This window comes from Nerophis ophidion, linkage group LG03 (assembly GCF_033978795.1).
Source record: "Nerophis ophidion isolate RoL-2023_Sa linkage group LG03, RoL_Noph_v1.0, whole genome shotgun sequence".
In the NCBI taxonomy this organism is placed as follows: Eukaryota; Metazoa; Chordata; class Actinopteri; order Syngnathiformes; family Syngnathidae; genus Nerophis; species Nerophis ophidion.
In genome coordinates, this window is record NC_084613.1 from 56541363 (window position 1) to 56556156 (window position 14794).

At 36.6% G+C, this 14794-nt stretch overlaps 1 protein-coding gene across 2 annotated transcripts in view; it reads left to right on the top strand.

The window, feature by feature from the left end:
• crybg1a (crystallin beta-gamma domain containing 1a) overlaps nt 1-14794 on the top strand; it is a 78738-nt gene that overhangs the window by 61230 nt on the left and 2714 nt on the right. For both annotated transcript variants that reach the window (XM_061895663.1, XM_061895664.1), the window contains exons 15-22: nt 5466-5592; nt 5675-5701; nt 6291-6403; nt 8573-8705; nt 8783-8922; nt 10915-11038; nt 11109-11267; nt 14313-14475. In XM_061895663.1, the coding sequence (XP_061751647.1) occupies nt 5466-5592; nt 5675-5701; nt 6291-6403; nt 8573-8705; nt 8783-8922; nt 10915-11038; nt 11109-11267; nt 14313-14475 (986 nt within the window). The remainder of the gene's footprint in view (nt 1-5465; nt 5593-5674; nt 5702-6290; nt 6404-8572; nt 8706-8782; nt 8923-10914; nt 11039-11108; nt 11268-14312; nt 14476-14794) is intronic.

Below are 14794 nucleotides of genomic sequence, written 5' to 3' on the forward strand. Positions count from 1 at the left end.
TTTCCGACTGTGTGTGAGGCTGTGAAAGTGGACAGGCTGAGTTCTGAGGTGCAACGACAACAAGTACTGTAAAAAAGACCGGAAGGAAGCCTGTGTGTTCAGTTCAGCTTCTAGGAAGGAAGCCTGTGTGTTCAGTTCAGCTTCTCGAGTGTGCAACCCTTTGGGTAAGATAATCATGAATATAAAAGTGAAAATTAAAAAGAGTTTAATTTCACATGGACAAATTGTTTTACTTGTAAAATAAGAAATATAGAAGATGGTACATTTTAAAAGTTCATAAGTTGTGTTACATTTTGTAACCCAACTTATGAACACGTCTCTATACTTTTTTTCTTCAGTGTAAGAAGTGGCAAAATCTTAGTTGATAGTAAAGGTTGCAGAACCCTGCTCTCGATCCTTGTTTGACTGATTATGCAAGTCTTATCTAGCAGTACCACATATTTGCTCGATTAGGGCTGTATTTTCCCGTTTGCGCTTAAGTGTTTTTTCTATATGCGTTATTCGTATTCTCCCATCCAGCCTGCAGACATGCCCAGCCTGTGTGACTAAGGCAAATGTGCCTGAATCGTGAATGAGGGCAGGCTCATTGCTTATGAGGTGGATTTTGCTGTGATACCTTTTTGAACAAAGTTGAGTGAAAATAATGGAACACAGAGTTTTACTCACACTCATGAATGTCATTGAAATCCATTAAAAAGATAACACTTTAAATTTGAAAAGGCCGTATCAATCCAGATCATGCTAACGTGCGTCGCCATGGTGATATTGTGTGTGTATGCACGTTAAACAGCGTCCACTTTATGGCTGGACGCAATTCTGTAGATGAAACTTGTTCCTGTTATTAGACCACCCTTTTAAGAGCTCTTATTTCTTTTCTTTTCATAGTTCGAATATGAGCACATTTACAACACAATACATCACACAGTTTCATATCACCTTACATCGCATCATGTCCAAAAAGGAGTAGGAAGAAGCAAAGCTTATTTAATCCTACCCCTTTCCCACGTCAGAGCGCCCACAAATATATACATTCATCTACTGACTTTCCTTACAGCAAAATAGAAAAATTACATCCCTGAATGAGTAATACAACAGTTCTGTAACATGTAATTAATTAATTCAGTCATTACCAACATACTGAGATGAAGAATATCTTATTTTCAATAAGGTTGAAAGTGTTTCTCATAATTCTTCTTCTTTGTACTTTGTAAGCACTATTAATTTGAACATCCTCTTAAACTGGATCATATCAGTACAATATTTAATTTCTTTACTTAATCCATTCCATAATTTAATTCCACGTACTGATATGCTAAAGGTTTTAAGCGTTGTATGTGCATACAAATGTTTTAAATTAGATTTCCTCTAAGATTATATTTCTCCTCTTTAGTTGAGAAGAATTGTTGTACATTCTTTGGTAGCAGGTTATAATTTGCTTTGTACATCATTTTAGCTGTTTGTAATTTTATCAAATCATTGAGCTTTAATATTTTCGACTCAATAAATAAAGGGTTTGTATGTTTTCTATATCCAACATTATGTATTATTCTAATTGATCTTTTTTGTAACACAGTTAACGAATATAGCGCACATTTGTAGTTGTTTCCCTATATTTCTGCACAATAACTCAGATATGGTAACACTAGCGAGCTGTAGAGAATATAAAGTGATTTTTGGCCCAAGACATATTTTGCTTTATACATTATTGAAATATTTTTTGCCACCTTATGTTGTATGTTTTGTATACGAGATTTCTAGTTCATTTTATCATCTATTAATACTCCCAAAAATCTGGTTTCTTTTATCTACTCCATCTATTTGTATTCTTGTCTGATGCTCTTTTCTACTTTTACCAAATAGCATTATTTTAGTTAGTCTGTTTTTATCAAACAATTTTTTTAATTTGTTCATTTCTTCTGTTATTATTTGTATTGTCTTCTGTGTTCTCTCCTGAACAGAAAGCAGTTGTGTCGTCTGTAAATAAAACTAACTTCAAGTCCTTTGTAACTTTACAAATGTCGTTTATATAAAGATTGAACAATCTTGGTCCCATTATTGATCCCTGGGGTACACCACAAGATATATCCAACCGTGTTGACATATTTTCACCCATCTTTACATTTTGCTTCCTGTTTGTTAAATAGCTTCTTACCCAGTTCAATACCAAACCTCTGATGCCATATCATTCAAGTTTTTGTATTAAAATATCATGATTAATTGTGTCAAATGCTTTTGTTAAATCCATGAATACTGCGGCTGCACATTCTTTACCGTCTATTGCATTGGTAATTTCCTCTGTTATTTTGATTAATGCTATTGATGTTGAGATATTTGCTCTAAATTCAAATTGGTTCTCCACGAGCGTCCCACTTTTGTTGATAAATTTATCTAATCTGCTATTGAATAGTTTTTCCATAATTTTGGAGAATTGTGGAAGTAATGAAACTGGTCTGTAGTTAGTGAACTGGTGTGTGTCTCCCTTCTTATGAATTGGTACAACTTTTGCAATTTTCATTTTGTCAGGGAATTTGACGGTTAAAAATGATACGTTACTAATACATGTAAGAGGTTCTGAAATGTCTTCTTTAACCTTTTTTATCATTACCATTTCTATTCCATGACAGTCGGTTGAGGTCTTAGATTTACAATTTTTTACAATTTTGATTACTTCTTCTTTTGTCACCTTCTTAAGAAACATGGAATTGGGATTTCTGTCTATGAGGTCACTCATGTTCTCAACTGACCCATCATCTGCATTTGGAATTGTTTGTTCCAGATTTTTTCCAATATTAACAAAGTAATCATTAACACGTTTAACTATTTGGTTCTTATTGTCATTTTTTGTATTCCCATCTAGAAAGTACTGGGAGTAATCTTTCTTAGCAACATTTTTGATGATACTATTTAGGATGCCCCATGTTGCTCTCATATTATTTCTGTTCTTGTTTAATAATTGACTGTATTATTCCCTCTTAGATGTTTGTAGTATACCAATTAGCTTGTTTTTATATTTCTTATACTTCTTTTCTGCCTCTATGGATCTCTGTGTTATAAATATTCGATATAATGTGTTTTTTTGTGACAAGCATTTCTCAGTCCTTTTGTCATCCATGGTTGGTTGTTTTTCTTTTGCGTCTTACTAAGTTATTTCTAAGGACAATGTTTATCATAAAGTGTTAGGTGTTGAAAAATTTCCCATATGCATCATCTACATCATCTTCATTGTATACATTGTCCCAAGTGTGTTTCCTCAAATCCTCCTTGAAGGAAAATATTCTTTCCTCTGTGCATAGTCTTTGAAATGTCTTTTTGTCGATGTTGTTCTTCTTGTAATTTCCATCATAAATGGTAAAAACTGGCAGATGGTCACTGATGTCGGTTGTTAACAGTCCACTTGTTATATTATTATCAAAGACATTAGTGAAGATATTATCAATAAGTGTAGCACTATGACTTGCAATTCTGGTTGGCTTTGTGATTTGGGGATACAAACTCATACTGTACATTGTATCTATTAAATCATTAATGGACTTTTGCTTATTGGGGTTCAAGAGATCTATATTGAAGTCTCCACATTAAAAAGTACTTTATGACTGCTTCCACTGAAAGTTCCCTTAATCCAGTCTTCAAATCCTTCAATATTCGAGTTGGGTGTTCTATTTGTACAACTGATCAATACATTTCTACTTCTTTCATGACATATCTCAATGGTTATACACTCTAACACATTGTCAATAGCTGGTGACATGTTTTTTACCACCCTGTAATGGAAGTCCTTCATCACATACACACCAACTCCGCCTCCATTCTTATTTAATCTATTAATATAATTTAGTTCATATCCTTCTAGTTCAAAGTCCATTCCTGTTTTTGTATCCATCCATATTTCTGATACAGCAATAATTTTGAAAGGTTCTTTAAATTGTTCCAAAAATGATTTCATATTGTTAAAATTGGCATACAAGCTTCTGCAGTTAATATAAATAATTGACAGTTTGTTTTTGGAATTAATGTTGGTATTGAATTTTACTTCTGTATAATATAAACAATTATTGTCCATGTATGAAAAAAAATGTGTGTCCGGTTCTATAGCGCTGTCCAATTCTGTCCCATTATGATCAATGCTGGAAAAGGTTATAAATTCTCTTTCTGATTGATTATTGTTTGTTTGTGTCATGGTACACTTCATTATGTGTGTATTTTCTGCAAAAGTGGCACATTGTTTAATGAGCACGGTCCAAATGAAATCATTTAATGTATTGAATGTCTGTTCGCACTAGGGAACTGCACTTTTTTTTTAAATGTTTCCTATAATTCAAATGTTTTATGTAAGACAAGCACACATATATATATTTTTTTAATACATTCTAAATAGAAAAAAATGGGACTAAAAGTCTGCTTACTATGTAGCCTATAAGACTCACTCTATTCTGCCTATAAAGCGCTTACAATAACATCCAAACACCTCCATCTAGGTTTTATATACATGCTGTAAGTATATACTGTATATTTCATGCATCAACAGGCACATTCATGATAACATGTAATATTTATGTATTTTGCCTAAATAAAGCATATATCGGCGCATTAATTTCACAAATGCATCACAACGTTCACTTTTTCTTTTGACAACATCACTAATTACTACTCACGACAGATTTCTTGAGACCCAACAAACAATAAAACATTGCTTACTGTACAATGTCAGCTGTCAGTGGGATGCTGTCTGATGGTATATTGATATGTTCACGTTTAGTTGATGAATGACTCATAATCTTCCTCAAGAAAAAGGGGGGTGGAACCAAGCGTCTTTTCATGTCTTTCTCGAATTTCCAGGCTTAAATTGGGTGCCAATTTATTACCATTGTGATGAATCATGTTGTAATTGTATGCATATTTAAAATAAACTCAAACCATAAATACCCCACCTTCCGCCCGAATGCAGCTGAGACAGGCTCCAGCGCCCCCCACTACCCCAAAAGGGACTGGCGGTAAAAAATGAATGGGTGGATAACCATAATCATAACCATGGGCTCTCATTGTCTCACTTCTCTCTGATTTAAACAAAATGACGACCTGTTTTTTTGGGTGGGTGTTTTGTTTTATATGTTCTTTACCATTCCATATAAATAAGTTAACATAAAGAGAACATTCCAATTAATTATTTTAAGTTGGCACACACATTTAGTTTATGCTGAAAATGCGTCCTTATAGCATTTGTTGTGATACATATACTGTACGTCTCTAAGTTTGCAGCTTTATGTTTTTCACGGCCAGTGGCAATCTTTCTCGTCTATCACTGTAATACCATATTAATTTTGATATACTAAGTCATGTAACTAACATTTTTTTTTAAACACAGGATTTTCTCGTGATACTAATTTAATTGAATTGTGATATTTGCTCATCTAAAGCATATTCATTTTGATGTACAAAGTTGCATTGTGAACTTCCCTTTGTGGCAGATGGGTGGCATTTGAAAATCCTGGATTCAGTGGTGAGCTCCACATCCTAGAGAGAGGCCTGTACACAAATCCGGAGGACTGGGGTGCCCAGACCTTTAAAATAGCATCCATCCAACCAGTCTTCAATGTAAGATCATCTCCTCTAGGAACAAGAAGTCCTTTTAGTTTTGAATCTTAATTTTAATTCCTCTCCTTGTCTTTTTTTAAAGGACTCATTGATGAACTCCAAGTTCAAGGTATGCAGAAGATGCACTTCTCATAACCTACACCATATGGAAAAAAAGTATTTAGACACTTCCAGAAATAATCAAGTAGACCTCACTTGTTGCAGTGATAGTATACAGTAACAGCGTTGATACTTCTTGGAAGATTTTCTGCAGTATTTTGGAAACTCTGAGAGTTTTTCTCCATTCATCCAAAAGAGCATTTGTGAGGTCAGATGTTTCTTACAAAGACTCACAATGTTCGAGATTTAATTCAATAGTCCCCTTGTGCAATTGGCACAAGGGTAATCCTGGAACAGAAAATGGCCTCCCCCCAAACGGTTCCCATAGAATTGAAAGCAGAGAAATAGAATATTTGTGAAGTGAAAGATTTATGATTCAAGTGCTCGAGCACAGCTCCTTTTTTTGAATGGAATTTGTCTCAACAATATTAAGGATTTTTTTTCTTTAGTTATTTGCTGGATTTAGTACCTGATATGAAGATTATCTTTATTTACTGTCTCAAAACGTTTTTGTTCTTAAGATGTACTGTATGTGAGATCGTATAACGCTTTGTTTGACATTTTTCTGTTACTCCTGTGTGTGCTGTATTGCTGTTCAGGTGAAGCTGTTTACTGAACCCAACTTCCAGGGTAAACTGATGGTCCTGGAAGACAGTGTAACTGCTCTTGGTGAGGACTTTGTGACCAGGTCCTGTAAGGTCTTGGCTGGCAGGTACCGTAGCCACATCTAATCAGTATTAAACCCTGCTGGAAAATAATGACTGTTTTAAACAACAGTTAATCTGATCACACATGAGCATAGAAATATCAAAATGTCATCATTATCCCAGTGTGGCATATTACACAATGTTAATACACTTCCTGTGTATGCCTGACAGATATGTACTGTATGTGTGTGTGTGTGTATATACATATATATATATATATATATATGTATATATGTATATATATATGCACACACATACAGTATGTATATCAATACATCCATATACATATACTATCTCTTGCAGCTCATCGAGAGAATGCCAACAGTGTGCGAAAAAGGAATCAGAACAAAGGGTGGCTATTCTGAAGAAACTAGAATATAAAACATGTTTTCAGTTATTTCACCTTTTTTTGTTAAGTACATAACTCCATGCAAAAGGCTTACCAATGTAGAGAAGTGTTATTGATGAGGCAGGAGTCGAAAATAAAGTACAGTACATCAAAAAGTTGTTCTGCCAACAATTATTCAACTCAATTGTCACGGCGAAGATACAATAGCACCAAGATTAGCTGCTGTTGTTGTTAGTGGAATTCACTCCTAATTTGCAAGCAGAAGTCCCGTTAAGTGCATGCTATATGTTTCTCGATCACCACAACACTGCACTGTAACACATACAGTATAAGCTATTAAGCGGACTTAAAGGTGCCATATGTAACAATGTGGGCAGAAACGGTACTGCAATCACAGTCAAAATTCTGTAGTTCCCTCCCTCCCTCTCTCCCTGAATGAGTTTGCCAGATACACAGCCGAATCCAGCTCTATCGACTGGGCTACTCCAAGGAACTTCAAACTTCCACTGCCTCTTACTGGGGGTTGAGGTGCTGGGACCATACTAGCTGAATAGACAAGCGCTTTGTCAATAACAAATTTTACACAGAAATTAAGCTATTTTCCGGAAGAAGTAAGTCATTTCTGCTTACGATATCACAACAAATGGCAATCACATGGTTATTGTCAGTACTACCAAATTGCCATGATGACAACCGTGCTAATGTTGAAACCCATTTCGTCAGCGTATCAGCATATTTAGAACTAAAGAGGCACCGACACTAAAACATAGGTTATATTTGTCACAAAAATATTTTGCCCTGTCAGTTCGAATACACATTGACATACAAGCTAACGGGCATATATTTCCCCCGTTAGCCTTTATGTTGATGTGTCATTGACCGGGCTAGCATGCTAAGCATTACACAAGGAGCGAATCACCTTCACACTAAGTTTTCGTTGCACAAACATACTAGTTTTGTTCGATAAGATCATAGACTGTATTGGGCTATATAGTCTACATACCAATTGTCCATTTCCATTCATTACAAGTAATTAAAAAACATAAATGCGGAGGAAATTAGCAAGTTTGGCGTCAGATGAAAAAATCTTCTACGCCTTCAATTGTCTCCATCTTTCTAAGACATCCTCAATACAAATCCTTGTTTTGTTCCTGGCTTTGTCATGATTAAGTTGAAAATTGTAACGACGCCTTTTAGATTTACTAAGTTCTGACATGTTTAGTAACTTTACCAGTGGCAGTAGCTAGACAAAGGTGGTGGTGCGTAACTGGCAACCTGGAGGTGACACACTCACAGACTTACTCATTGGTCAAATGGTGGAGGACGGGGTATCCAAATGAAAACAATAACACGATTTTTGGGCTGTAAATCTAATTTTGAAATGAGCATATCCCGGCTGAACTACTGTTGTCAGTTATTAAGGTATTCGAAAAGAAAATGATTTATTAATGCCTTTTGACATATCAGGCCCATTTAATGATGACTTGACTATTGATTATTACGTATGGCTCCTTTAATTTAACAAAAAATGTTGGCCAAAAATACGTAAAACATGCATCAATAAAAGTAACTGACATGTTAAAGTGCTCATTTGTTTTTGTTTTTTTGTTGTTTTATTTGTTTATTTATTATTTTAATTATTATCATTATATTTTTAGGGGGTTTCTGTGTTTTGTTGAGTATTTATGGATTTGCCAAACCGTTCAATACAACTCATATCTTAATCACTAGTAATTTATTTACCTCCTTGTAATTTAGTTTAGCGATTTCCAAACAAACCAAACTATGACCATTGTGATAATGTGACTGTATCTTCATGTTTCAGCTGGATCGCGTATGAAGGCGGTAACTTCACAGACAACATGTACTTGCTTGAGGAGGGAGAATACCCCGACACTGAGTTCATGGGCTTCCCATCCTCAGATGTGAGGGTGCGCTCCATGCAGACCACTGGGCATGTGAGTACTGTTTGTGTCTTTGCTGCGATTGTGTCAGTGTTTTTGTAAATTAGGAAACTCTCTGCTCTTTTGTTTAGGAGTTGTCCCTGCCCTCAATTCTGCTATTCAGCAAAGTTGGCTGTCGAGGTCGGAGGTCGGTGCTGACTAAAGGGGCTGTGAACATGCACCAGGCAGGCTTGGGTGCTCACATACGCTCCCTGGTGGTGGAAGGAGGAAAGTATGTACATTGTCTACTTGCGTAACTACATCACATACAGTATTTACACATGGGATGTCATGTTTTCAGTTGATTGATTTCATCTGATCATGTTGACAGTTTTTATTACAAGAACCTGAATTAATTTGCTGGTAATGATTTCCTCATACGATTTTTGTGGCAGTCAATACATGATAGTGACAGGCCTTACCATCCTTTTCAACAGCCAAGGTTAGGAAGTGTGTATGCATATATATATATATATATATATATATATATATATATGTCCAGGGTGTACCCCGCCTTCCGCCCGATTGTAGCTGAGATAGGCGCCAGCGCCCCCCGCGACCCCAAAGGGAATAAGCGGTAGAAAATGGATGGATGGATGGATGGATATATATATATATATATGTATATGTACAGTATATATCCATCCATCCATTTTCTACCGCTTATTCCCTTTTGGGGTCGCAGGGGATCACACACTTGACTTGTAATTTATCGTGGTTAACCACAGGTTATTACTCGTTTGCATAAATAAAATTTGCTTATGTAAAGTTACCAATATTTGGACACAAATGCAATTTTTTTGTCAGAATGTAATCCAGGAATGTTTTTAAACGTTTTACATAACTACAAGTCATTAATTTGCTCAAAACTTGGTGACAGCCAGTATAGTAAGAAAAAAGTGCACATATTTGAAGCATTTGCAATAATATGGCAAACAAGGTACAAATATTAAACGTATGTAAACAACTTTACGTAGTGCACTATCTACATTTGCATTTACGCTTCCTTTTCCTGGGTGTTTATCCAAACAAGCATATTTACCTTTTCAGATGAGAGGGTTGATCTCTTTTTGTATTCAATGCTATCAGCTGTGACGATATGAATCTTCTTGCAGCAAATATACAGTATACTGTATGTGTATATACATGTAGACACATATATATATATATATATATATATATATATATATATATATATATATATGTATGTGTGTATGTATACATATATAGAGTCTAAAAAGAATTATGTTTTCCTGTTTGTAATCAAATTTAATCTGCTGCAACCCTTAGATTGACTTTATTTAAAATGTGTGATTGTTTGACAGCACTAATTGACTTTTGGTCAATTGACTTAGTTGTGATTTCCCTCTCTGCATGAAAGTTTAAAAGTAGCACACTGTATATGAATGCAGTATGAAGAAGAATGTTTTAATGTAGACACATATAATCATCATACTGCTGTGATTATATGCATCAAGTGATCATTCAAGGCCAAGGCAAAATATCGTAATATATATCATATATCGCGATATGGCCTAAAAATGTCGCGATATTAAAAAAAAGGCAATATCGCCCAGCCCTAAATGCAATAGGCTTGTACTTATTTTTTGCGGCATTTTGTGTTGGGAACCTGTAATATAGAAATCTCATTCTTTCTAATGGCTTATCAAATTAGAAATAAAGTTATTCGGTGTATGCTGGGTTAAACCCTCTAATTACATAAAAATATAATTGGACATTTGGCAGCAATTACAATCATGTATATGATTACAATTATGTATATTAATTCATTTTATTTCTGTGAATATTTACACCAAAATACAGCCTTGTCATTGGATCACATAAAATAAACTGTAAAGCCGCACTATTGCTAACACATAAAATGGAAGTGTACCCCTGACGTAAACAAATGAGTAGTAACACATAAGACCTATGATGACTTATAACTTTATTGTCATATACACCTCATAACTAAGTCAAGATCTTAAAGCAATAAAGAAGAGTGTGCTAAAGGATGTTTAATGTTCGTCGTCTTCCCAAGTTTCTGACAGGGCCCCATGAAATTCCTTAAATGCTGCTAGCTGAGTTAAGCATTGACACATCTAATTTAAAGTAGTAATGGTGCCAAATATGTTAAGAAGTCACGAAACATGAAGATTTTTTTTACTTGCTGTTTAATTTTCTTTACATTGTCTGGTATATAAATCAGGTGTATTCCTTCCAGGTGGCTTTTGTATGAAGGCAGCAACTACCGCGGCCGACAGGTCATGCTCCAGTCGGGACAAGTGGTGGACTGGTGCATGTTCAGCGGCTGGAAAGGAGTTGGGTCTCTACGCCCGCTGTTGCAGGTACTGTATGAAAAGTGGATCAAAACAATGTGAAAAGGTTGTCATGCTGTGTTGCTGGTATCTCCCACAGAAACAGATTTGTATCCGCCTGCGGAACAAAGAGACAGGTTGTGTGATGTCGTTGACGGGGGCACTGGAAGATATCCAGCTGATGAGGGTGCATGCTGTGGAGGACACAGGAGGGGTGGAACAGCTCTGGCTCTATCGTGACGGACAACTTACCTGCAAGGTGTACATTACTAGTGTGTTATACACATTACAATATCAATCAATCAATGTTTATTTATATAGCCCTAAATCACAAGTGCCTCAAAGGGCTGCACAAACCACAACGACATCCTCGGGAGGGCCAACATAAGGGCAAGGAAAAACTCCCCCCAGTGGGACGTCGACAATGATGACTATGAGAAACCTTGGAGAGGACCGCATATGTGGGTGGTAGTATTATGCCCTGGGCCTGTTTTGCTGCCAATGGAACTGGTGCTTTACAGAGAGTAAATGGGATAATGAAAAAAGAGGATTACCTCCAAATTCTTCAGGACAACTTAAAATCATCAGCCCGGAGGTTGGGTCTTGGGTGCAGTTGGGTGTTCCAACAGGACAGTGACCCCAAATACACGTCAAAAGTTTAGTTAAGTACCAATGATTGTCACACACACAAAAGTGGGAAAAGAATGGCTAAAGCGGGCTATAATTAAGGTTTTAGAATGGCCTTTCCAAAGTCCTGACTTAAACCCCATTGAGAACATGTGGACAATGCTGAAGAAACAAATGCATGTCAGAAACCAACAAAGTTAGCTTAAATCCACAAATTTTGTCAAGAGAAGTAGTCAAAAATTCAACCAGAAGCTTGTGGATGGCAACCAAAAGCACCTTATTGCAGTGAAACTTACCAAGGGACATGTAACCAAATATTAACATTGCTGTATGTATACTTTTAACCCATCAGATTTGGTCACATTTTCAGTAGACCCATAATACAAACACGGTTTCCATATGAGTTGGGAAATTGTGTGAGATGTAAATATAAACGGAATACAATGATTTGCAAATCATTTTCAACCCATATTCAGTATACTACAAAGACAGCATATTTGATGTTCAAACTGATAAACCTTTTTTTGTTTGCCAATAACTATTAACTTTAGAATTTGATGCCAGCTACATGTGAAAAAAAAGTTGGGAAAGGTGGCAATAAATACTGGTAAAGTTGAGGAATGCTCATCAAACACTTATTTGGAACATCCCACAGGTGTGCAGGTTAATTGGGAACAGTTGGGTGCCATGATTGGGTATAAAAGCAGCTTCCATAAAATGCTCAGTAATTCACAAACAAGGATGGGGCGAGGGTCACCACTTTGTAAGCAAATGGTCAGACAGTTTTAGAACAACATTTCTCAATGAGCTATTGCAAGGAATTTAGGGATTTTTCCATCTACGGTCCGTAAAATCATCAAAAGTTTCAGAGAATCTGGAAAAAATCACTGGACATAAGCGATGATATTACGGACTTTTGATCCCTCAGGCGGTACTGCGTCAAAAACCGACATCATTGTGTAAAGGATATCACCACATGGGCTCAGGAACACTTCATAAAACCACTGTCAGTAACTACAGTTGGTCGCTACATCTGTAAGTGCAAGTTAAAACTCTACTGTGCAAAGCCAAACCCATTTATCAACATCACCCAGAAACGCAACCCGCTTCGCTAGGCCTGATCTCATCCAAGATGGACTGATGCAAAGTGGAAAAGTGTCTTGTGGTCTGACGAGTCCACATTTTAAATTATATTTGGAAACTGTGGACGTGGTAACTTACACATCTGTGAAGGCACCATTAATGCTGAATGGTCCGTACAGGTTTTGGAGCGACATATTTTGTCATCCAAGCAACGTTATCATGGAAGACACTGCTTACTTCAGCAAGACAATGCCAAGCCACGTGTTACAACAGCGTGGCTTCGTAGTAAAAGAGTGCGGGTACTTTCCTGGCCCGCCTGCAGTCCAGACCTGTCTCCCATCGAAAATGCGTGGCGCATTATGAAGTGTAAAATACGACAGCGGAGACCCCGGACTGTTGAACGACTAAAGCGCTACATAAAACAAGAGTGGGAAAGAATTCCATTTTCAAAGCTTCAACAATTACTTTCCTCAGTTCCCAAACGTTTATTGAGTGTTGTTAAAAGAAAAGGTCATGTAACACAGTGGTGAACATGCCCTTTCCCAACTACTTTGGCACGTGTTGCAGCCATGAAATTCTAAGTTAATTATCCATCCATCCATTTTTCCGCCTCCCGCCCGATTGTAGCTGAAATAGGCGCCAGCGCCCCCCGCGACCCAAAAAAAAAAAAAAAAAGTTAATTATTTGCAAAAAAGAAATAAAGTTTACGATTTTGAACATCAAATATCTGGTCTTTGTAGTGCATTCAATTGAATTTGGGTTTAAAATGATTCGCAAATCATTGTATTCTGTTGATCTTTACATCTAACTTCCCAACTCATATGGAAACGGGGTTTGTAAATTCATAGAAGAACCAAACTTCATGAATGTTTTTTGTGACCAACAAGTATGTGCTCCAATCATCCATCCATCCATCCATTTTCTACCGCTTATTCCCTTTTGGGGTCGCGGGGGGCGCTGGCGCCTATCTCAGCTACAATCGGGCGGAAGGCAGGGTACACCCTGGACAAGTCGCCACCTCATCGCAGGGCCACTCTTTCACAAAAAATAAGAGTTGTTGACATTATGTTCCTTACAAGTGTATGTAAACTTTTGACCACAACTGTATATGTGTAGCACTTACTTGCGCTATTCAAAGACAACGTGTTTTCATCCTTTTAACTTATGTAAAAATGTCATTCTAGGGAACTCTTACCTATAAACCCAAATGTTAATGGGGGTGATATACAGGTTTTTGTACTGTTCCAGATAGTCATTGTGAAATGAATAGTTGTCATTTAAAGCACTGTAACGCAACTAAAACCACCACCATTGGACTTTGTAAATTCATTTTCAGGAACTTCAGGTTCGATACACGCACTCTAGTTTCATTAGCTTCTTAACTATTTATTTTTAGTCCATTGTGTTTGCAGGAAATACCATTTGAGTTATTTTTAGTCTTTCCCTTTTGTGTTAATGGAACGGATTGCTTTTTAGCTTATAAAAGCTGTTAAAGCAGTTGTCGGATTTTCTGTTGAGAATATTTTTTGTGATTAAGTACAGAAATCTGTTGAGGTGTCAGACCGACAATAACTCACTTCCTGTTTGCTTCCAGTTGGCTGAGGACTGTTGCCTGGAGACGGCGGGTAATGTGGTGATGGCAGGAAGTCGACTGTGCGTGTCTCCTGAGAGAGGCAAAGACAACCAGCTGTGGAACATCACCTCAGATGGTTTAATTTGCTGCCACTTTCATCCTGACCTGGTCTTAGAGGTCAAAGGTCAGATTTTTCTCTCTCTCCGTCAGTCTCCATTTACCATATTGGTGCATTTAATTTAAAATATACAAAAAACCCACTGTAGATCGGGGCTGTTACACTCATTTTAGCTCAGGGGCCACATGAAGGAAAATCTATTTTCAAATTGGCCGGATTGGTAAAATCATGGCATGATAATCTAAAAATAGATTTTTTTTCTTTGTCTAAAAATAGACAAAGTACATTCTGAAAATGTACAAATCATTATGTTTTTTTTAATACTTTCTGAATGAATGATGTGATAATGGTTGTCCGTCAGATAGGTGCAATTGAGTCTGGTCGA